The sequence below is a fragment of the Tamandua tetradactyla genome, chromosome 16 (genome assembly GCF_023851605.1).
Source record: "Tamandua tetradactyla isolate mTamTet1 chromosome 16, mTamTet1.pri, whole genome shotgun sequence".
Taxonomy (NCBI): domain Eukaryota; kingdom Metazoa; phylum Chordata; class Mammalia; order Pilosa; family Myrmecophagidae; genus Tamandua; species Tamandua tetradactyla.
Window position 1 is genome coordinate 78,438,673 of NC_135342.1, and position 24,567 is coordinate 78,463,239.

General features: G+C 40.9%; 1 protein-coding gene and 1 long non-coding RNA gene across 5 annotated transcripts in view; one reads left to right on the forward strand and one right to left on the reverse strand.

Moving 5' to 3' along the window:
• The window catches only part of CDH13 (cadherin 13), a 1,150,740-nt gene that overhangs the window by 1,098,625 nt on the left and 27,548 nt on the right, over positions 1 to 24,567 (forward strand). For all 3 annotated transcript variants that reach the window (XM_077133145.1, XM_077133146.1, XM_077133149.1), the window contains one exon: positions 49 to 191. In XM_077133145.1, coding sequence (XP_076989260.1) covers positions 49 to 191 — 143 coding nt within the window. The remainder of the gene's footprint in view (positions 1 to 48; positions 192 to 24,567) is intronic.
• Positions 1 to 24,567, reverse strand: part of LOC143659838 (uncharacterized) — a 114,787-nt gene that overhangs the window by 48,415 nt on the left and 41,805 nt on the right. The window contains exons 3-4 of one of the 2 annotated variants that reach the window (XR_013163786.1): positions 18,466 to 18,565; positions 15,039 to 17,813 (exon numbers count right to left, since the gene is read on the reverse strand). The exons of the other annotated variant lie outside the window; for it this stretch is intronic. This is a non-coding gene — a long non-coding RNA (uncharacterized LOC143659838). Of the gene's footprint in view, positions 1 to 15,038; positions 17,814 to 18,465; positions 18,566 to 24,567 lie in introns of those variants that run through there. 2 annotated transcript variants of the gene reach the window in all.

The window sequence follows — 24,567 nt, forward strand, 5'->3', positions numbered from 1 at the left end:
TGTGATCTGACGTTGTTTGGGTGGTTGTTTGTTTGTTTGTTTTCTCAGGTACTCTGTTTACAAGGACCCAGCTGGCTGGCTGAACATTAACCCCATCAATGGCACAGTGGACACTATGGCCGTGCTGGACCGCGAGTCCCCGTTTGTCCACAACAGCGTGTACACTGCTCTCTTCCTGGCAATCGACAGTGGTGAGTACTTTTAGAATACCATCAAATATATGCTTTTCAGTTACAGACGTATTTTTACATTTCATCTGTCACACCTAGAGGTACTCTTGGGAAGAATATAAATGTGGGGGTGTCAGGAGACCAGGTAAAGCAAATGTTTACAGATGTTTACCCCTGCACAGAGTCAGCCAGTAACATCCCCCAGTCTTGGGATTCTTAGGTCCTTCTGGTCGGTGAGTAATGCTGAGTTCACAGTCAGAACAATGAGCTCATTGGGCTCCACTTCCGGCAGGGACCAAGCAGGTGCCGAGGTCAAAAGCCCCCCAAGATGTCCTGCTTCTTGGTGCCAGGCCCATGTGCATGATGAAGGAAATTCCCCCCCCGAGGTCATCAGTGACCCTGACAACTGAGCTGTCCCCCTGGCTTTTATCCTGTCATGACTTGCTGCCATGGAAAGACAGCAGATGCACTCACCCAGTGGCTCTGTAATCACAGAGGGATCACCCTTCCTTCAAAAACAAATAGGGCAGTATCCAAGTGCCAAACCCTGCTGTAGATGCTGGGAATGGAGCAAAGGAAAAAACAGACAAAAGTGCTTGCCATCTGGAACATATAGTAGAGAAAGTAAGACTAAGTAGAATATGTGCTATGCTACTGGGAAAAGAAGAGAACAGGAAAAGGGGAGGACATGTCAGAGGGTACTGCAATTTAAATAGGTGGCCCTGGAGAACTTCACTGGCATGAACTTTACTTCATTTACTCAAGTGACATCTGAGTAAAGATGTGAGGGAAGGGAAGGTGAAGCTCAGAGATTAGCCCAGAGGCCAGCAGGACTTGGGCAGGGAGAGTAAAGGAGTGGGGGTATGGATGGGATAGGGTCCAGGGGGCCTCATCCAATCCTGGTTCTTTCTGTGAAGCGGGAAGTCACTGCCAAGCTCTGAGTCATGATGCGAGGGTCGATCTGCTGCTTGGTTGAAGCCAGACTGTCGGGACCAAGAGCAAAAGTAGGGAGACCTCCCAGGAGGCTGCAATGACAATCCACACCAGACGGTCTAGCAGGGTCTAAGGAGCGGGGTTGGGGGGGAGGGTGTTAAGACATGGTCAGTCCTGGAGATAGGCTGTATATCTTTAACACTGGCCTTTAACTGAGATGGTGAGATCGGGATTTGGGTTGTGGCCATGTGAAGCTGAGCTGCCTAGTGCATCCACTACACAAGAAGTTTTGCTCAATGAGTCATAAAATCCAGTTACTCATAGCTAAAGATTTTGTTTTGAGTTCTTGTTTTGGTTTGCTAAAGCTAACAAAATGCAATATACCAGAAATGAACTGGCTTTTAATAGTGGGTATTATTAGCTTACAAGTTTACAACTCTGAGGCTGTGAAAATGTCCAAATCAAGGCACCAACAGGACGATACCTGGATTTTGAAGACTGGCTCCTGGCGAGCTTGGGTTTCTCTGTCAGATAGCAAGGCACATGACGACATCTGCTGGTCCTTCTTCTCCCGAGTTTCATTTCTTCTGGCTTCAGTGGCTTCCTCTCTGTCTTCTGTGTGTCCTCTCTTTCAGCATCTGGCTCTCTTAGCTTCACTAGGGCCTTTTTCCTCTTACAAAGGACCCCAGTCAGAGATTAAGACCCACCCTGGACCACTTCTTAACTGAAATAACCTAGTCAAAAGGTTCAACCCAAAATAGGTCCTCACCCACAGGAATGGATTTAAAAACATGATCTTTTATGGGGTACATAACAGCTTCAAACTACCACAGTCCTATATATCAAAATGCATATTTATTAGGGCTCTTTTGATTGCCCATCATTATACTAAATTACAAGGGCAAACTAAGACCTCCCAGACCCAGTCGCTGTGTTCCTAAGCACTCACAACCCAACGTGAGGAACTGTGTCTAAGAAGTGAGCTCTCAGGGTGGCACAGAGCAGACAGAGGGAGCTTTACCCTGAAAGCAAAACTTGCATTTGGCCTCGAAAGGCAGGTAGGATTTGGACCAGTGGCAGGATCAGGAGTTGGAGGGTGGAACAGAAAAATAAGAACTAGAAGGGACTGATAAAGGGGAAATCTAAACCAAGTGAGGATGAATACACTGAGAACGGGGCAGGCCCTTCTGGTAGAAGCCTGAAATGTGGGTATGTGGGAAACGGAAAAGTTGCTGAGCTTGGCTGGAAGGTTCTACATGAACAAAGATAAAGATGGAGACGTGGGCAGGTGCTAGAATGCTCTAAGGTCGATGGGTCCTGTGACAGCAGCTCCTGTCACAGTGGCTTACACAAAGCAGGCATTCGTTAACCGTGAAACAGGTATGGAAATGTTCTATATGACATGCCCAGGAGTAGCATTCGATTACATCACTTACTTGCCTCCAGAGTGAGGCTTGCGTGTTAGGAAGACATCCCCTCTGGGAGTGGAAGGCAGACGGAACCATGGCAACACACAAGGCAGGAAGGCATTAGAAAGCTGTGGGAGAAATCAAGATAAGAGAAGCAAGGGCGTGACCCAAGGCAGGGAAACCTAATTCAGTCCAGGTGCAGTGGGCCTGTGAAACTACAGCAGGCATCAGGCTTGAAAGGTCAGGGTCTGCCCTACTTTGCTCACAATGGCAGTGGAGAAGGGATGAATCCGGAAAGCACGTGGAAGCAAGAACAAGACTTCGCATAGAGCACACACTGCTGAGAAGCAGAGGAAGATGATGTTACAGTTTCTAGCCCAGAACCAGGAACAGGAAAGAGGAACTGGTTTCAGAAGCTTGTCCCCATGCAGTTTTAGGGCTGGATGGAGAGGTGATGCCCCATGGGAAGCTGGCCACAGAGGAATGGAATTGCTTAGGAAGTTCTTCATGCAAGAGAAAGAAGGCTTCCAGAAGTACAAAGTCTAGACAGGAGTGCTAAGGGCAGGAACAGCTGATGACAAAAAGCCAAGAATGTTTAAAACGCTGTATTAATTATAGTCCAGATGAAGTAATGATTCCAGGGGCTCTGTATCATGTGAAAGCATCTGTACCTATAGAGACAACACTCAGCTCAGAAAGCCAAGAAGGAAGGGTGAAATATAGCAAATTGTAAAGTTATCATTGTCTGGTGAAACATTTTTTATGCAATTATTAGTCCGGGGGGGGCGGGGGGGAAACAACTAGGAACAAAGTACACCCTAACTTCACCAGAAACGAGAGCCTTCTTTCCAGGTATATGGTGCTCAATCAGTTCAGGGACAATTTTTGGGTTTACATCTTGTCTACAAATATCACACAGAACTAAATCACAAATTTGCAGACTAGGAAATAAACACAGAATGTAGCTGACTTTCTCAAATATCATTTTCCTACCTTTGGTTTCTGCATCTTGAACATTCCTCTTCATTTCTATCTGGAAGCGGCAGCCCAGTTTAAAGAGCTACCATGCCACTGGTGAGCTACCTGATTTTGAGGAAAACACTTACAAAACATTCAGGACTATTCTGATACCTTACAACCAGCTGTTTCTGTTGAGGAAAGAGTCTCATCTGCATTTTCTGGATAACCAGGATGCACACACACACACACACACATGCACACACACTCTGGCTGTATGACTGAGCAAACTGTTTATATACTCTGAGGCTCAGTTTCTACTTCGGTAAAATGACGACCATAATTCCTACTTATAAGATTATTGTGAGAATTGAGAAAGTGAAGTGCTGTACCCTCTAGACTCTCCATGAAAAGCCACATTAAGTGTTCGATGAATGTTCATCCCACCCCAATGGGGGCTATAAAAAGGAAGGACAGGAGCTGGGAATGACCCTCCCATGACATGAGGAAATTACAGCTTGAAATTGACATCTTGTCCAACTCTGTTAAAACTATTATCAGACAGGAAAATTCAAAGTCCAGTGTCACAGATGTTTCCAGAAGGACTGAAATGTCCCTAAACAGAAACCAGATTGACATTAATATACAGAACCATCATTAGGGATAGTAATCTTGAACAAGGCCCAAAAGACTTAGAACAAAAAAGAACATAAATGTAAAAGACCTCACAAATCAAGAGTTACTTTTGTTTAAAGGCTCTTTTTTGTCACTTACTGAAAACTTATCTCTATGTATTAAGTTTAATCAGGAGAAACCAAAACTGACCCATTAAATCAATGTTAACAGTACTAACTGATATATCAATTTTGTCCGAAGTGAACAGTCATTTTTATTAATTTTACAGAAAGTCGATTTATTTGATGGAATGAGAGAATAAGGACTTTTGTCATGTAACATTAGGAAAGCTAAAGCATTATAAATTGATTTTCTCCAAACAAGGACTCATGCAGAAATTTATGCCAAAACAGGAAGGTAAAATGTACGGCTGCAGGATTTTCCCAGGTAAGCTGTAGGAGACAAACATCTCCACTGCAAAACTAGAAAAGCTGGATGAAAATTTTAAAACCTCCACTGTAAAGGCTGAGAGCTTAACCAGGAGTGAAACTTAGCTCAACTCAAATACCAGAAAGGGAAGAACCCTTCCCAAAAGAGTTCAAGAAGCCAGCCATGTTTTTGATTCTGGGTGAAAACTGAATTTAGTCAAGCCAGAGGGCCTAGGATGGAGGGAAAGAAATCAGAAAAGCTTCTGGTAGTCATCTGGACTGGCAGGACCAAGTGGAAACCTGAGGGGGCTTTAAACACATGGGAAATTTGCCTTCTAAAGGGCAGAGTGAAATCTCCTGGAGTCTCACCAGAAAAAGCAGACTTGCTTCAAGCACACACCATTCTTTCTTCTAAGACATTTGCCAGATTTTGAAGATATACAGGATGAGGCAGGAAATGGGAAGGTTTGAGAGCTGGACTAGGAAACTCTGAAAGGCACGGTCAGATCAGCTGAAGCCTTTTAGAGCTAAAATACTGTGGGCGCTCTACCAAAATCCAGGGGTCGGCAGGGGTAAACCAGAAAATAACTGAGTCTTGCTAAACCTGCAGCCCAGCCTTACCCATCTCCATCCCTGACTGAATCAATGAGGCAAGTTCTCATTCTTTATGGCTGACGTAAGAGAGAAGGAAACTTTGTAGTGGACTATATCATCTGGACTTTTTATATTCTCATATACATAATGTCCAGTGTAACAAATAAAAAGTACTAGACCCATGAAGAGGCAAGAATATATATAACTGATGACCGAGATAGAAATCAAACCTACAAAGGATCCAGATATTTGAATCCACAGACAAGGACTTTAAAAAAACTATGATTAATATGTTCAGTTAAAGATGGACTAAAATATGAATAATTTCACCAGAAACTTGGAATCATAACACTTAAATGGACATCCCAGAACATTAATATTTACGATCTGATATTAAGAACTCAATGGGTAGTTTTAACAAAAGAACACAGGATTATTGACCTGGAATATTAACCTGTACAAAACACAGAAAGTGAAACAAAGATAGAATAAAATGGAGTATGAGACACAGATAAGAAACAACTGTGGCATATGTACATATGAAGTTGGAATCCCAGAAATATGAGAGAGAAATAATGGAGAGAAAAAAATGCATCAAGAAATAATAACCAGGAGTTTTTCAAAACCTACAGAAGACATCCACCCATTGGTTCAAGAATCTCAGCAAGCCACATGCAGGATAAATATGAAGAAAAATACACCTCAGGACATCTCAGTAAAACTGATGAAAGCCAAAGATCAAAACTTAAAAGCATCCTAAGAATAAAGGGAAAAAATACATTTACATACAAAGAAGCAACAATATGACTGATGGCTGACTTCTAAATAGAATCAATGAAAGTCAGGTGACAATGGCATAATATTTCTTTCAGGCCTTAAAAGATAACACACACTGCTCCTTCTCCCCTCTCTTTCTCCGCCGGCCCGCCGCGCGGCACCCACGCCCCGCAGCAGCCGAGCCGCCCGCCCTCCTTCTCCCCTCTCTTTCTCCGCCGGCCCGCCGCGCGGCGCCCACGCCCCGCAGCAGCCGAGCCGCCCGCCCTCCTTCTCCCCCCTCCTCCCCCTCCTGCTCCGGCTGCTCTCCAACCACCACGGTGCCCTCTTCCCCCACCTTCACTGTGCTCCTCCGCCACCAGCCTCGACAGCCTTGCCGCCCTCACCTTTCCTCCTCCAGAACAGCTACTGGGGGAGTGGAGATAATACAGAGCAGCTCCCGGAGCCACGAGGGAGATCAAAGGGACAGCGTACCCCATCCTGGAACGGCTGACTATCTGGGAGAACCAGCTCCGGTGAGATCACCAAGGGGCACGGGCTTTCCTGGGTGGGACGGCAAGCGACCGGAGTCCCTCCCTTCCACCTTCCCGGGCCAGCTGGTAGAATTGGACAGGCGGTCCCCTTAGGCCGCGGCGGCTGGTGCCCCCACCACACGAGGCCCCCCGGAACAACTGAGATAGTTGGGTCAGAAACCCCCAGACTGCGGAGAACAGTGACCGGGGGATCCCTTCCAAACACGTGACTCCCCCGTCGGCTGGGAACAGTGCACTCTCCCGGGCTGCGACAGCTGGCGCCCTCCCGCCACGCTTGGTGCCCCGGGCCGACTGGCTAATTTGGCCGGACGCTCTCCTGTGCTGCGACGGCCGGCGACCCTCCCCACGTTTGGAACCCTGGGCCGGCTGGCATTCTTCCAAGACGCTTCGGCTGCCGAAACTCCCCTACGGCGAGAGTTTTCCAGAGTTGAGGGACCCACAGCAACTTTCGCTGGTGGAACCCACAGACAGGCGTGTGCCACGAGCGCCACCTACTGGGCAGGATAGGAAGAACAGAACCCAGAGATTGCACAGAAAAATCTTTCAACCTGTGGGGTCGAACACCCGGGGAAATCTGACTAAATGCCCAGACGCCAGCAGAAGATAACGGATCACGCTCAGAAAATTGAACATATGGCCCAGTCAAACGAAGAAACCAATAGTTCAAATGAGATACAGGAGCTGAAACAACTAATGCTGAATATACGAACAGAAATGGAAAACCTCTTCAAAAACGAAATTGATAAATTGAGGGAGGACATGAAGAAGACATGGGCTGAACATAAAGAAGAAATAGAAAAACTGAAAAAACAAATCACAGAACTTATGGAAGTGAAAGATAAAGTAGAAAAGATGGAAAAAACAATGGATACCTACAACGACAGATTTAAAGAAACAGAAGATAGAATTAGTGATTTGGAGGATGAAACATCTGAATTCCAAAAAGAAACAGAAACTATCCGGAAAAGAATGGAAAAATTTGAACAAGGTATCAGGGAACTCAAGGACAATGTGAACCGTACAAATATACGTGTAGTGGGTATCCCAGAAGGAGAAGAGAAGGGAAAAGGAGGAGAAAAACTAATGGAAGAAATTATCACTGAAAATTTCCCAACTCTTATGAAAGACCTAAAATTACAGATCCAAGAAGCGCAGCGCACCCCAAAGAGATTAGACACAAATAGGCGTTCCCCAAGACACTTACTAGTTAGAATGTCAGAGGTCAAAGAGAAAGAGAGGATCTTGAAGGCAGCGAGAGAAAAACAATCCGTCACATACAAGGGAAACCCAATAAGACTATGTGTAGATTTCTCAGCAGAAACCATGGAAGCTAGAAGACAGTGGGATGATATATTTAAGTTACTAAAAAAGAAAAACTGCCAGCCAAGACTCCTATATCCAGCAAAATTGTCCTTCAAAAATGAGGGAGAAATTAAAACATTCTCAGACAAAAAGTCACTGAGAGAATTTGTGACCAAGAGACCAGCTCTGCAAGAAATACTAAAGGAAACACTAGAGTCAGATACAAAAAGACAGAAGAGAGAGACATGGAGAAAAGTGTAGAAAGAAGGAAAGTCAGATATGATATATATAATACAAAAGGCAAAATGGTAGAGGAAAATATTATCCAAACAGTAATAACTCTAAATGTCAATGGACTGAATTCCCCAATTAAAAGACATAGACTGGCAGAATGGATTAAAAAACAGGATCCTTCTATATGCTGTCTACAGGAAACACATCTTAGACCCAAAGATAAATATAGGTTGAAAGTGAAAGGTTGGGAAAAGATATTTCATGCAAACAACAACCAGAAAAGAGCAGGAGTGGCTATACTAATATCTAACAAATTAGACTTCAAATGTAAAACAGTTAAAAGAGACAAAGAAGGACACTATATACTATTAAAAGGAACAATTAAGCAAGAAGACATAACAATCATAAATATTTACGCACCGAACCAGAATGCCCCAAAATACGTGAGGAATACACTGCAAACACTGAAGAGGGAAATAGACACATATACCATAATAGTTGGAGACTTCAATTCACCACTCTCATCAATGGACAGAACATCTACACAGAGGATCAATAAAGAAATAGAGAACCTGAATATTACTATAAATGAACTTGACTTAACAGACATTTATAGGACATTACATCCCACAACAGCAGGATACACCTTTTTTTCAAGTGCTCATGGATCATTCTCAAAGATAGACCATATGCTGGGTCACAAAGCAAGTCTTAACAAATTTAAAAATATTGAAATCATACACAACACTTTCTCGGATCATAAAGGAATGAAGTTGGAAATCAATAATAGGCAGAGTGCCAGAAAATTCATAAATACATGGAGGCTCAACAACACACTCTTAAACAACAAGTGGGTCAAAGAAGAAATTGCAAGAGAAATTAGTAAATACCTAGAGGCAAATGAAAATGAAGACACAACATATCAAAACTTATGGGACGCAGCAAAGGCAGTGCTAAGAGGGAAATTTATTGCCCTAAATGCCTTTATCAGAAAAGAAGAAAAGGCAAAAATGCAGGAATTAACTGTCCACTTGGAAGAACTGGAGAAAGAACAGCAAACTAATCCCAAAGCAAGCAAAAGGAAAGAAATAACAAAGATTAGAGCAGAAATAAATGAAATTGAAAACATGAAAACAATAGAGAAAATCAATAAGACCAGAAGTTGGTTCTATGAGAAAATCTACAAGATTGATGGGCCCTTAGCAAGATTGACAAAAAGAAGAAGAGAGAGGATGCAAATAAATAAGATTAGAAATGAAAGAGGAGACATAACTACTGACCTCACAGAAATAAAGGAGGTAATAACAGGATACTATGAACAACTTTACGCTAATAAATACAACAATTTAGAAGAAATGGACAGGTTCCTGGAAAGACATGAACAACCAACTTTGACTCAAGAAGAAATAGACGACCTCAACAAACCAATCACAAGTAAAGAGATTGAATTAGTTATTCAAAAGCTCCCTAAAAAGAAAAGTCCAGGACCAGATGGCTTCACATGTGAATTCTACCAAACGTTCCAGAAAGAATTAGTACCTACTCTCCTCAAACTCTTCAACACAATCGAAGTGGAGGGAAAACTACCTAATTCATTCTATGAAGCCAACATCACCCTCATACCAAAACCAGGAAAAGATATTACAAAAAAAGAAAACTACAGACCAATCTCTCTAATGAATACAGATGCAAAAATCCTCAATAAAATTCTAGCAAATCGTATCCAACAACACATTAAAAGAATTATACATCATGACCAAGTAGGATTCATCCCAGGTATGCAAGGATGGTTCAACATAAGAAAATCAATTAATGTAATACACCATATCAACAAATCAAAGCAGAAAAATCACATGATCATCTCAATTGATGCAGAGAAGGCATTTGACAAGATTCAACATCCTTTCCTGCTGAAAACACTTCAAAAGATAGGAATACAAGGGAACTTCCTTAAAATGATAGAGGGAATATATGAAAAACCCACAGCTAATATCATCCTCAATGGGGAAAAATTGAAAATTTTCCCCCTAAGATCAGGAACAAGACAAGGATGTCCACTATCACCACTATTATTCAACATTGTGTTGGAAGTTCTAGCCAGAGCAATTAGGCAAGAAAAAGAAATACAAGGCATCAAAATTGGAAAGGAAGAAGTAAAACTATCACTGTTTGCAGACGATATGATACTATATGTAGAAAACCCAGAAAAATCCACAACAAAATTACTAGAGCTAATAAATGAGTACAGCAAAGTAGCAGGCTACAAGATCAACATTCAAAAATCTGTAGCTTTTCTATACACTAGTAATGAACAAGCTGAGGGGGAAATCAAGAAACGAATCCCATTTACAATCACAACTAAAAGAATAAAATACCTAGGAATAAATTTAACCAAAGAGACAAAAAACCTATATAAAGAAAACTACAAAAAACTGTTAAAAGAAATCACAGAAGACCTAAATAGATGGAAGGGCATACCGTGTTCATGGATTGGAAGACTAAATATAGTTAAGATGTCAATCCTACCTAAATTGATTTACAGATTCAATGCAATACCAATCAAAATCCCAACAACTTATTTTTCAGAAATAGAAAAACCAATAAGCAAATTTATCTGGAAGGGCAGGGTACCCCGAATTGCTAAAAACATCTTGAGGAAAAAAAACGAAGCTGGAGGTCTCGCGCTGCCTGACTTTAAGGCATATTATGAAGCCACAGTGGTCAAAACAGCATGGTATTGGCATAAAGATAGATATATCGACCAATGGAATCGAATAGAGTGCTCAGATATAGACCCTCTCATCTATGGACATTTGATCTTTGATAAGGCAGTCAAGCCAACTCACCTGGGACAGAACAGTCTCTTCAATAAATGGTGCCTAGAGAACTGGATATCCATATGCAAAAGAATGAAAGAAGACTCATCTCTCACACCCTATACAAAAGTTAACTCAAAATGGATCAAAGATCTAAACATTAGGTCTAAGACCATAAAACAGTTAGAGGAAAATGTTGGGAGATATCTTATGGATCTTACAACTGGAGGTGGTTTTATGGACCTTAAACCTAAAGCAAGAACACTGAAAAAGGAAATAAATAAATGGGAGCTCCTCAAAATTAAACACTTTTGTGCATCAGAGAACTTCATCAAGAAAGTAGAAAGACAGCCTACACAATGGGAGACAATATTTGGAAACGACATATCAGATAAAGGTCTAGTATCCAGAATTTATAAAGAGATTATTCAACTCAACAACAAAAAGACAGCCAACCCAATTACAAAATGGGAAAAAGACTTAAACAGACACCTACCAGAAGAAGAAATACGGATGGCCAAGAGGCACATGAAGAGATGCTCAATGTCCCTGGCCATTAGAGAAATGCAAATCAAAACCACAATGAGATATCATCTCACACCCACCAGAATGGCCATTATCAACAAAACAGAAAATGACAAGTGCTGGAGAAGATGCGGAGAAAGAGGCACACTTATCCACTGTTGGTGGGAATGTCAAAGGGTGCAACCACTGTGGAAGGCAGTTTGGCGGTTCCTCAAAAAGCTGAATATAGAATTGCCATACGACCCAGCAATACCATTGCTAGGTATCTACTCAAAGGACTTAAGGGCAAAGACACAAACGGACATTTGCACACCAATGTTTATAGCAGCGTTATTTACAATTGCAAAGAGATGGAAACAGCCAAAATCTCCATCAACAGAAGAGTGGCTAAACAAACTGTGGTATATACATACGATGGAATATTATGCAGCTTTAAGACAAGATAAACTTATGAACCATGTAATAACATGGATGGACCTAGAGAATATTATGCTGAGTGAATCCAGCCAAAAAATAAAGGACAAATACTGTATGGTCCCACTGATGTGAACGGACATTCGAGAATAAACTTGAAATATGTCATTGGTAACAGAGTTCAGCAGGAGTTAGAAACATGGTAAGACAATGGGTAATTGAAGCTGAAGGGATACAGATTGTGCTGTCCATTTTTGAGTTTTGTATCTAGATACAAAAACTCAAAAATGGACAGCACAATAATACCTAATTGTAAAGTAATCATGTTAAAATACTGAATGAAGCTGCATCTGAGCTATAGGGTTTTTTTTGTTTTTGTTTGCTTGTTGGTTTGTTTGTTGTTGTTGTTTTTTACTATTACTACTACTTTTATTTCTTTTCTTTATATTAACATTTTATATCTTTTTCTGTTGTGTTGCTAGTTCCTCTAAACCGATGCAAATGTACTAAGAAACAATGATCATGCATCTATGTGATGATGTTAAGAATTACTGAGTGCATATGTAGAATGGTATGATTTCTAAATGTTGTGTTAATTTCTTTTTTTTTTTTCTTTCCGTTAATAAAAAAATAAAATAAAAAAAAATAAAAAAAAAAAGATAACACACTTAGAATCCTAGGTAACTCTCTAAATCTTCCTTTTAAAACAAGGGTGAATTAAAGACTTGTTTGGACAAATAAAAAATGAGCTATTGTATTGTGAACAGGCCCACAGTAAAAGAGACACTAATGAGAGTATTTTAGACAGGGAAAATGATCCCAGAGAGTCTTGGAAATGCAAAACCTATAAATAAAAATACAAAGAGTAAATATGTGGGTAAACCAATAGTTCTAATTAGCTGAGTACTTAAAAATATTTATAGATGGGTGCACAGGTGGTTCAATGGTAGACTGCTCACCGTCCATGCGGGAGATCTAGGTTCAATTCCCAAACCATGTGCCCAAAAAAAAAAAAAAAATTATAGAACTAAAATGCATGACAGTACAGGAGGTAGGAGGCAATACATGCAGTTAAAATTGAGTTTCTAATTGTATTGGAGATGTGGTTAAAGTAATACTTTTTATTAGATAGTAATAAGTCAAGAATGTATACTATAATCCTATTCCACTAAGAAAATAGAAAAAAACTATATAAATAAATTAATAGAAGGAAAATATTTGATTAATCCAAAAAAAAGATAAGAAAAAGGGAAAAAGACGGTCCAAACTGAAAACTAAAGAAAGATAGTGCAGAGGTTTAAATCTGTATATACTCCAGAAAAACATGTTCCTAAATCTAATCAATTCCTATGGGTGTGAACACACTGTAAGTAGGACCTTTTGATGAGGCTACTTCAGTTAAGGTATGACCCACCTCAATCAGAACAGGTCTTAATCATATCACTGGAGTCCTTTATAAGAGAATGAAAGTCATAGAAGAAGCTGAAATCAAGAAAACCTGGGATAGAAGGGAAAGATCAGCAGACACTGCCATGTGCCTTGCCATGGGGCAGAGGAGCCAAGGGTCACAGCAGCTGGTCTTTGGGAAGAAATCATCCTGATGATGTCTTGATGTGGACATTTTTCCCCAGCCACAAAACCATAGCTAATAAATTCCCATTGTTTAAGCCAATCCACTTCATGGTATTTCCTGGAGAAGACTAAGAAACTAAAACAGATAGTAAATATGAACCCAAATCTATCATAATTATATAAGTGATTAAATACTCCAGGTAAGATTAACAGACTATTTTTAAAAAACTATATGTTGCTTGAAACAGCCATGTGTTAAATAAAAGAACAAAGAAAGGATGGAAGCAAAGAGATAGGAAAAAGAGCACCTCAATGATGCTAACCCCCTCAAAAATGCCTAAAACTATATTTTAAGGCAGGCAACATTTCTAGAGACAATGGGGCATTTTATAATTATAAAGGGATAAATCTAAAGGAAGATATCACTACCCTAAATCTGTATACACCCAATTGCGCTGGTTCAAAATATAGAGAGCAGAGAAAATTAAAATAAGAAGCTGACAAATCCACAATCTTTTGGGGAGACTTTCATACATCTCTCTCTCATTAGCTGATAGAACAAGGAATAAACAGTAACAACACAGAAGATTTGAACAACCCAATCAAGAAACCTGAGCAGCTAGCATAGTATAGAACACAGTACTCAACACCAAATAAACTTATATTCTTTTCAAGTGCACAAGGAGCATTTCCTCCAAAGTTGTTCACATTAGAAAAAGCTCTAATGATTTTCAAAATATCTGCAATCTTTAATCTGTTCTCCAACCACCATGAAATTAAGCTAGTAACCAATAACAAAATATAATTCAAAACACCCCAAGTTCTGTGGCTCTTATCATGGACAGTCAGGTACAGCAAGGAGAGGAGACACAGGAGGTGTGTGAAGAAATTTCATTATACTCACAGGTATGGAGACAGGGTTTCAGTGTGCCTTGCAGGGCCACATGGGGAACACATCAGGGGCACAAGGCTCAACCAAGCAGGTGGGAGCCAATGAAGAGCATGTGGGCCTGAGATATGCATTTTACCCTAGCATAGGGATGGGGCTTTAGTGGTTTGTCAGCCAGGTATATGACTGGGGAGTGTTTGTTTGAATTTGGCATCCCCATAAAACTAGACAGAGCTCCACTAGTGGGGAAGGGACTCTTGGGGTACATTATCTGTTAGGGACAGCTTGGAGACTCACTACTGGGAAAACACTATGCAAAAGACACTCAGATGGGCAAGGCATCAATGATCAAGTGTGGACTCTTAGTGTGGTTTCTCTTACTACACCTCAACTGCCTGAATATTAAACAATATGCTTCTAAAAAAATCCATGGGCCAAAATATTGTTAAATGGAAAATATTGTGAACTTAATGAAAATATAAAATATCAACACTTATGGGATGTGGCTACAGTAGTGTTCAGAGGAAAATGTATAGCCCTAAATCCATACATTAGAAAAGCAGACGGAAAAAAATCAAAGAATAGAACTTCCACGTCAAGGAGCTAGAAAGCTAGGAAACAGAAAAACAAGCAAACAAACAAACAAAAAACAAAGTCAAAAGTTTCTTTGAAAAGATAAAGTTAATAAACTCATAGTAAGACTGATAAGGGGAAAAAGAGAAGAGACACAAATTAACATATTAGAATAGAAAAGGAAACATTATTATAGACAGCAGAAAGTTAAGGTATTATGAACATCTTCATGCCAATAAATTTGACAATTTCAAGACACAAGTTTCTTAAAAATTATAACTTATCAAAAATTACCTATAAATCATGAATAGCTCAATATTTATGAAAAAATAATGTGTTATTTAAAAACTTCCCACAAAAAAAAGTAACAATTGGAACTATGAGTTATAGTTAGCAGTAATATCTTAATACTCTTTCATCAACAGTAACAAATGTAGCACACCAATCATATGTGAAAATAATAGGAGGGGATAAGGCCTATGGGAGGATGTGGGTTTTCTTTTTTCTTTTTCTTTCTTTCCTGGAGTAATGAAAATGTTCTAAAATTGATAATGGAGACGTATGCCCAACTATGTGATAGTACTGTGAGCCACTGATTATATATTTTGGAGGGTTTGTATAGTGTGTGAATATATATCAATAAAATTGCATTAAAGAGGAAAAAACTTCCCATAATGAAAACCACAAGCTCAATGGCATCACTTAGCTTTTCCAAACATTTCAGAGCAAAAACACCAATCTTGTGCAAACTCATCCTTAGCAATTCTTTTTTTGAGACCAGCATAACTTTGGTTCCGAAACCTAGCAAAATCTTTCAAGAAATTAAAATTACAGACCAATCTCACTCATGAACTTAGCTGGGAAAAATCCCTAACAAAATATTAGTGAACCCAACAAATATAAGTATCTAAATAGCTGCATTTGACAAAGTTCCACACTCACACATGATTAAAAAAATTTATTTTTAAAGCTAGGCAATCTCTATAATCTGATAAAAACTATTTACAAAAAGGAGGAGGAAAAACTGCTGCTACAGCAAATAGCTTGCTTAATAGTGAAATATTGAATTCTTTTCCCAGAGCACAGTCCTAGATAGAGCAAAAATGACAAGAAAAGGAATTATGCCTCAGGATTAAAAGAAGGAAATAAAACTTTTTATCACAAATTATATACCCATGTACCTAAGAAATCTAAGAGTTTTCAGATACACTACTAGTGAATTTATCGAAGGTTATCAGATACAAGGTAGTATACAAAAGTTGTTTCCTATATCCCAGCAATGAAACAAAAGAAGTATTAAAATCATAGCATTTGCAATAGCATCAAAAACATCAAATACCAAGGTTTAAGTTTAAAAAGATGTTCAAGTCCTGTGTACTGAAAACTACAAGTCACTGTTAAGAGAAGTTTAAAAGACCTAAATAAATAGAGAGGTATACCATGTCCTTGGATTGGAAGACTCAATGCTATTGAAATGTCCATCCTCTTCAAACTGAGCTAATGGATTCAACACAATATTAGGCAAAATCCCAGTATGTATTTTTTATAGGAGAAGGAAGAGCAGAAATTGATATATTGATTATGAAATTCATATATAAATACAAAGCACTAAGAATAGCCAAAGCAATCTTGAAAAAAAAGGTTAGCAAGATTTGTACTACCATGTATCCAGATCAATTAGACAACACTAGTAATTAAGACTGCATGGTATTTGCAAAAAGACAGTTCAAAAACACACTCACACACACAGTGCACAGTACCTGACTATACAAGGTCAGTGCCACTGTGCAGAAGAGAAAAATGGCCTTTTTAATAAATAGTGCTGTGTTCACTGAATAAACAGATGGTGAAAAAAGGTATACTGACCTCTATCTTACACCATACACAACAATCAATTCTAAATCTCTTCAATCAAAATGTAGAAAGTAAAATAATACATCTTCTAGAGAAAAACATAACAACATATTCATTACTTTGTCATAGATTAAGACATCTTAAGGAGGACATGAAAGGTACTCATCACACACACACACACACACACACACACACAAGAGAAAGAGATTATATATTCAGTTCACTAAATGACACCATTAAGAAAGTGAAAAGGTAAGCCACAGAGTAGAAGAACATAGTCACAATACAAAAACATAAAAATATTAAAATCCCTAAGCAAAAGACACAAACCAAAGAAAAATGGGTAAGAAACCTGAACAGACACTTCACAAAAAGAGGGTATGAAAATGGACAAGAAATATATCAACAAGAGAATACAAATCAAAGCTACAATGTGATAACACTACACACCTAAAATTAAAAGATGGAAAATACCAAGTGTTAGAAAGGATGTAGAAAAACTGAACCTCTCAGGAACAGGTGGTAGAAGAATAAATTGTTAAAAATCACTTTGGAAACAGCTCAACTAAGGCTGAATTCCAGAAATTCTGCACCTAGATGTATATCTAGATGTGTGTGTGTGTGTGAGTGTGTTTTCCACAAAACACATGCACCAGAATGTTTATAACAGCACTATTCATGATAGCCCAAAATAGGAAACTGCCCAAATGCCCAACAAAAGTAGAATAAACTGTGGTACACTCACACAACAGAGTTTACACAATAGTAACGAATGAATCACAAGTATTGACAATATGGATCAACTGTACACATAATGTTAAACTAAAGAAGGTTGGCACAAAAGAGTGCACACAGCATTATTCCATTCATAGAAAGCCCCAAAACAGGTGAAACTAATTATTGTGGTTTGCTTACCCTCCTGGACTGGTGTGCCACAGTACCGGACTACATGGGAGTGTGCAGACTGAAAATTCACCAAGGTCTACCTATGCTAATCATACATGAACTTTCCTATACTTCAATACAAGGTTTATTTTAAAATAAAAAGTAGCTGGCTACACAGGGAGCACTGACCTAGCCTGCCAGGGCTTCCCCGGGAGGACCTATAACATCCACGTGTTCTCTATCTAAGCACCCACTTAGCTTAGAGACGGACTAGGCATCTTAATCCAAGGAAGGATGGTCCTCTGCCAATGCCAGGAAAGGTGAGTGACAGTATTTCTGCAGAAAGAACAAAGCAAAGCGTGAACTCTGCACTTCCTATAATACTCTGCAAAGGACAGAAGTGACACCATCATAACCTGCCCAACACAGTTCTATTTATCCAGCTTAGAACAATTAACAAGCCAGCACCAAAAGAGAATTTTCTTTGAGGTACCAATTAAGGCTAGAGGCTGTGAGATCAGAAGGCAGGCATGTGGTTAAGACCCTGGGGAGCAGGGCTGGACACCTTTCTGAGGTTAACAGGGACAAAACCCTAGGGACCTACTTGCCAGGGGCCCCAAAATTGGTCTACAAAAGATTCTAGAATCATACTTCAGAATACTACTGTCAATGTCCAAGTTATGAATTATTTTTTTTGGGGGGGAGGACACATTAGTACCTTTCTAGGGGGTGGAAGTTGAACTGCAACCCACAGCATCCTCAAGGATACACAGCACATTTTTCTTAAACCATTATCAATTTTAATGAGGTACAAATTAACCGTGCTGTCTCAACATAACCAAAATGCTTTGGTTTTGCTAAAGCAGGACTGGCTGCAGGTAAATGGTTTGATGAGTAAAGTCCTAAATCCTATAGTTTAATGCAGCGTGAACTTTAACGTTGGCAGGATTTGACCATTTTATCTTCAGACATGAATATCATCATTTACCTTATATAGTCCAGATCTTCTGAAAAGGTTATGACAGTGCCTTCAGAACCCAAGAAGTCTTTTATTAAAGACTTTGACGAATGCAGAAGTGCTGGCCTGTCTTAAGGAAGAAAAAAAAATTGCTGGTAAGGAAAATAGCAAGTTGGAGAGAGGACATTTGGGAATGCCATAAAGATGGAATACCTTTGGGAATGTGCTGCAGGGAGGAAGGCAAGAGCATTTAGCATGGGTCAAATCCCACAGTGATCATTGTCCCTGCTTAGGTAATCACTGGAAAGGGCAAATGTTAGTCTCATGTCTTATGTGGGCTGGAAACTGTCACAAGCAAATTCCCATAATGTTACAGAATCCCACAGGGGACAGTTAGGGGATGGAGAGGCAGACTGCTTCTTGGCTTGCCACCCTTTGCTCAGAATTCCATTAAGTTGCTCTTCCTGCCTCCTCCCTCACCTATAAACTCATCTTTCACTTCTCCTCCTGTTGTAAATCACAGAGGGTTCGAGGTTCCACAATCATGTTATGGAACAGGGCCCTTCTGCCCTCAGAGAAGATCTAAATTGCAACTCCAAACAACAAAAACATTTGCTTCAGTAAGTCCAAACACCGCTGTTCCCAGCACCCATGCTATCCAGAGAGCTTACAGAAAAAGGAGGAAAAAGCCTTCTAATTCTTCCTGACACTCAGTGCATACAAAGCAGGTTGAACCAAGAAACCCGTTCCATCTCCAGGGTCCACATTAAGTCTTTATGTGAGGAGACGATCAAAAGTAACGTATTTCCCATCTATTTTCATTTAAAAGAATAGGCAAGTGATGGCATAAAAACAAGCCAAATGATCACTAAATTCAGCAGCATGTTTTCAAGACTTAGCAACTCATCTAATGTTTTGAGTCTTTTAGTGAAAAACGTGATGTGGGTGACCAAAAAGGAACACAGATATAGTATCAAGCATAACAGCTCAAAAATTAAAATGGAATGGACTAAAATAACGATTTTTCAAAGCCTAAGATATATCATGTCCCAACCTGTCTCTTCCCTCAGTCCCTTATATGATAGATGCTCTGATTATGCTAGCTGATTCAAAACTGAAATATTGTGAAAAGCACATTCAGATACATCAAAAGAAAAAAAATGTCATCCACCTCCATCATGAAATGACTCCTGAATTTCTGAATAACAATGGCCCCCAAACTGGAGGTAGCAGGAAATCTGAACCCCCAAAAGATGCCAAAATCTATGGTCTGACTTTCTCTTTTCATATATCAACCAAGTTTTAGACTGCTTAGGGACTAGAGTAAGAATATTCAGATTGATTCTAACTTAAAAGATGTGAGTTTGGATCAAATTGAACCATTAGTTATGACGGCAACCCAATTAAGCCAGTTTAACACCCCTTATCTCAGCTGTTAAATAAATTGAGGAAGAAAAATAAATTAGGGACCCAACCATCTTTCCTCATTATTACAAGTACCAGTAAAATATCAATTGTAGAAATACTAGCTACAATTTTGTCACTGACAAAATGGCCCAATAAAAGTACCCTTGAGATCTGATAACAGAGCCGCTTCAAGCAGAGCCATGTGGAAGCAGCACACACACCATCTCCTTGAAGAGAATGGGGGCTCTGTGCTCTGCTACACCTTAAAATGAATCAGCTCTCCAATAGAGCTGGGTGACCCCAGGCATGGTACCTACCGCCACTCCCAGCCTCAGCTTCCCTACTTGTAGAGTGGGGATAACAGAAGTGCCCCGCTGGGCACTATGAAGACTAGAAATCATGAACGCAAAATCTCTAAAACCTAGTAAACGCCTAGTAAATGTTTACATGTACCCACCTAAACTGAGTTATGGATTGATTTTCTGAACTTAACACAAAAATATCGCAACCCAAGGCTGACTCTAAGCACCATCCAATGACAGCCCTGGCAGAGGTCTGAGCATTTTATTTGGAGTAGAATGCTAAATCAGAAGAGTAGCCAGCAAATGCCTCCTTCAATATCTGCATCAGTCCATGGAGCGGCCCTCTGGCTGGATGGGGAGCCCCAAGCCATCTGTTCACCCACCTGCCAGCACGGCATCTCCACTCTGACCAGCAGAACCCACCACCTTACGCATGACGCTTTCAAAATCATACTGGGAAAAGAAGCAGCTTTGGAATCTAGCTCTGCCAGCCATGCCCGCCTGTGCCAGCCCCAATCATCCTGCAAATTCTCTCCCGGCTCAGCATCCTTTCATATTCCCCAGTTCCCACCTGGATAACAGCATCATTATCCACCCACCCAGGCCCCGCGCTGGCTGCTTCTGCCCCTTGGCTCCCCGTGCACATCTTCCTCCCCATCCAACTCCGGAACCCAACCTCTGCTGGTCAGTCCTCAACTGCGACGTCCTGGTCCCTGCTAGCCCCAAGCACACCCCTTCCTTCCTGGGCTTCCAGCATCCTCTGCTTTTTATCAGAGCCGTGCTCCTGCTTAGAAGTCTTTTAAGTTCTGTTAGTCCAAAATAGCCACTCTATTTCCTCTTCCGAGAACAACTGCCTCCCTCTCCAGTGTTCTCACTTCTAGCCCACTCCAAGGCCATCTCTTCCCTGAAACCTCCCTTCTATCCCCAGGCAGTCAGCCGCCCCGTCGTCCTCAGCTCTCCTCCCGCACGCGGGACATCTGTCTCCGGGAGGGCACTCGGCACCGCCGACCTTGTGTTTATCGCCAGCGCCCAGCAGGCCCAGGGAGACACCCCCTCAGCCACAGGTGATCATGTTTAAACCCAGCCTCCAAATCAATTCTTCCCCTATTTTTCCTCCTTTTCTCTAAAGTCAGTACAAAAATGCTTTAGGACAGACAAGCTGAAAAAACACTGAACGGTATTTTAAAAATTCAGCTTTCTGGCTTTTTTGTTCCCATGTGAGTCTGATTTTTGTGGATAATTGCTTCAGTTCCACATCAGGTATTACACAAGGAAACCTGACATTATGTTTTCCAAACCTATTTTCTACCAGGATTTTTGTCGGTTCACTATTAAATTTTTTTGATATATAAATACATACTTTCTAAAATGAAACTGGCAAGATCTCTATTAACGCAGCACTAAAATGCTTATGGATTAAAAAGCAATGAGGTTCTAGGCTTTGGGGAACATGCTAAAAAAGATTTTTTAAACACTGATGCTGAAAGCTATGCTGACTCGAACACAGAGATGAGGAAAACGACATGAAGAATCACCTTCTAGAGAAGAGACCCTGCTCTCTCTCGCACGACAGCAATGGCGAAGGGAATTTAGAGCCTACCAGTGGGAAGGAAAGAGCTGGTGGCTGCGTCCCCACAGACGCGGCATGGAAACACGGAGGGGGAAGAGGCTGTCCACCCAGGCATCCTGCCCCTACCAACAAGCCCCAGAAGCTGACCGCTGAGCTCACTGCTGCTCATAGCCCACCCCTGACCCTGAGCTCCTGGCAACTGGCCCAGCTTCCCAGTGACCCCTCACTGTTCCCGGCAAGGACATCTTGCTGCGAGCCCCAGTCCCACACACACACACACACACACTCACACTCACACTCACACTCTTGTTTCTCCCCCAGATGACTAAGGGAGGCTTGAATACAAGGTGATCTCTACACCCAAAATAAAAGCAAGTTAGAGATGGAAGCCCATGGAAATGGAAACACATATATGTATGCAAAGAGCGATATACATTTGGATTTTTCAAAGCAACATAAATGAATTCACACATCTATTGAGCACATATTATATACCAGGACTGAGAACAGTCCTGCTGGTGTCTGACGTTCCCGTTCCTCCCTCATCTTCCTTCTCTTCCTACATTTTATTCTCCATGCCGGCTACCTCACCTTATATAACGTTCCCATAAAAACCACGTCCACTCATGATTCCCAGGGTGCATGCTGCAAGGTGCATCCCGAGGACAGGCCTCTAGCCTGAATCTGGAAGGTTTGGGACCAGTGACTAGAAAATCTACTTTCCCGTATTTCCCAGCAATAGCCTAGAAAGTCCTTGAGATTCTTAACATTCCTTGCATGTGAAACCAGCCCATCCAACTCTGACACTATCAGGGGCCCTATTCTCCCAAAGGGACTCTCTCGGGGAGATGCATTGAGAATCTCGTCTTCAAGTCTAGAGGCCTGTGAAAGCTCAGTCCTTAGTACACAGTTGTTCATAGCAGCATTATTCAGAACAGACACAAAGTAGAAACAACCCGATGCCCATCGACTGGTGGACGGATAAATAACACGTGGTTCATCCATACAATGGGATGCTATTTGTCAATAAAAAAATAATAAAATATTGGTTTATGCTACAGTGTGGATGAACCCCAAAAACATTATGCTGAGTGAAAGAAGCCAGACACAAAAGTTGCATACTGTCGGATTCCACTGGTATGAAATTTCCAGAACAGGTGACTCTCTCAAGACAGAAAGTAGGCTCATGGTTGCCAGAGGCTGGCGTTCAGATGGAGAGTTATGACAGATGGGACCAAGGCTTCTTTACAGGTGACACAAAGGTTTACAACATTTATTTAGATAGTAGTGACGGATGCACAAACACTGTAAACTTACTAAAATCATAATAACAATAAATTGTTAAAATAAATAATGAGAAAAATGGTAGTAAAGCAGAATTGGGGAAAATATTTTTTAAATTCATCCATAACTTCTGAGTTTAACATTTCCTTTTTGGATTATTACAGTAATCATGGTTATTATAAAAAAATAAAAATAGAGAAAAGTATCATTTTTAGATTGATATAATTCCTTCTACTCTCTTCCTAATGATGTGTATTTTTTTTAATTAGGATTGTACTATGTTTTTAATTATATCTCATAATGGCAAGATATAAAGCTTGTATAAGACTTTTTGAATAATGGAACCTGTCAGAAAAATCCCAGTGTTTTTGGGCCAAATGGAAATTCTGTTTGTCAGGATCCTGGGTAAAGTAAAATTCCTGTGACTTAATAAAATGACCTGACCCCTGAATCTCTTTACATCTACTCTTGCAGCATCAAATGCTTCAGACTCAGGTGTGACAAATGCTCCTTTGACTCTTGGCTTTGGTTCCAGAGGACTTCCACAAAAATATTGTAAAAAAAAAATTATATATATATATATATGTAGCCATTTAAGGAAGAAAACACAGGAGACTGTTGTTGCCTCTTGCACCAATGCCTAGTGCCAACCGTGAGAGCCAAAACACTGAAACGTCAGGCTTGGTGGTCGTGGCTAAGGTGGGGGTTACGTGCACATCCATGGCGCATCCCGAGAAGGGAGCGCCAGGCGTGGGGGCACCAGGCGTGGGACGCTGTGGCAAACAGGCCTCAGCTCCCAGACAGGTGTAGCTGGTGTCAGAGCACCTCGGACGACACACTTAGTCATGTTGAGCCCCAAGTTCCGCTTCTGGCAAATGAGAGGAAATGAGAAAGTAGGAACCTAAATGCCCACAGCCAATAGCCTCTCTGCTTTACTTGGACTTTTCAACAAGAGTTGCTCAATTTCTTCACATAAGTTCGCACCTTTTGTGAGTTTCATTGTCCTGCCTCTCACAGAAACTGCACAGCAACTCCCCACTAGAACTGGAGCACAGAAACCCAAGGGTAAAATAGTGAACCAGCTAGGCTGAGCTTAGCCAGGCAGCAGCAGCACAAGAAGGCAAGGCTTGGAGAGGGAAGGGCAGCCAAAGAGGCTTCTCAGGGCTGAGAGGGGGGAAATGCAGGTTAAAATGCCTGAGTTCGAAAGCAGGCAGTAGGACCAATTTGTTCCCATCTTGGTCATGCAGTGTGCTGGGTCATTACAGGCTGTCAGTGCTGAGCGTGGTAAAAGGAAAGCAGGGAGACCACGGCAGGGTGCCACGGCCAGCAAGCAAAGCCCCTCCACAGCCCAGTCTGCTAAAGCCAACACATTCAGTAACTCAGATCCACAGGAGAGAAACTGATGAGCTCTCCCCCTTGCCTTGCCTTCGTTTGGCAGCATGAGGGCTGCAAGCAAAATGAATAATCTCCCAAGATTTGAAACTTGGAGAGCTATTCAATCAGAAGAGACAGGCCCTACAAATTCATACAAAAAGTAGAGCTTACTGGGGCTGCAGGAGGGAGAGTGGA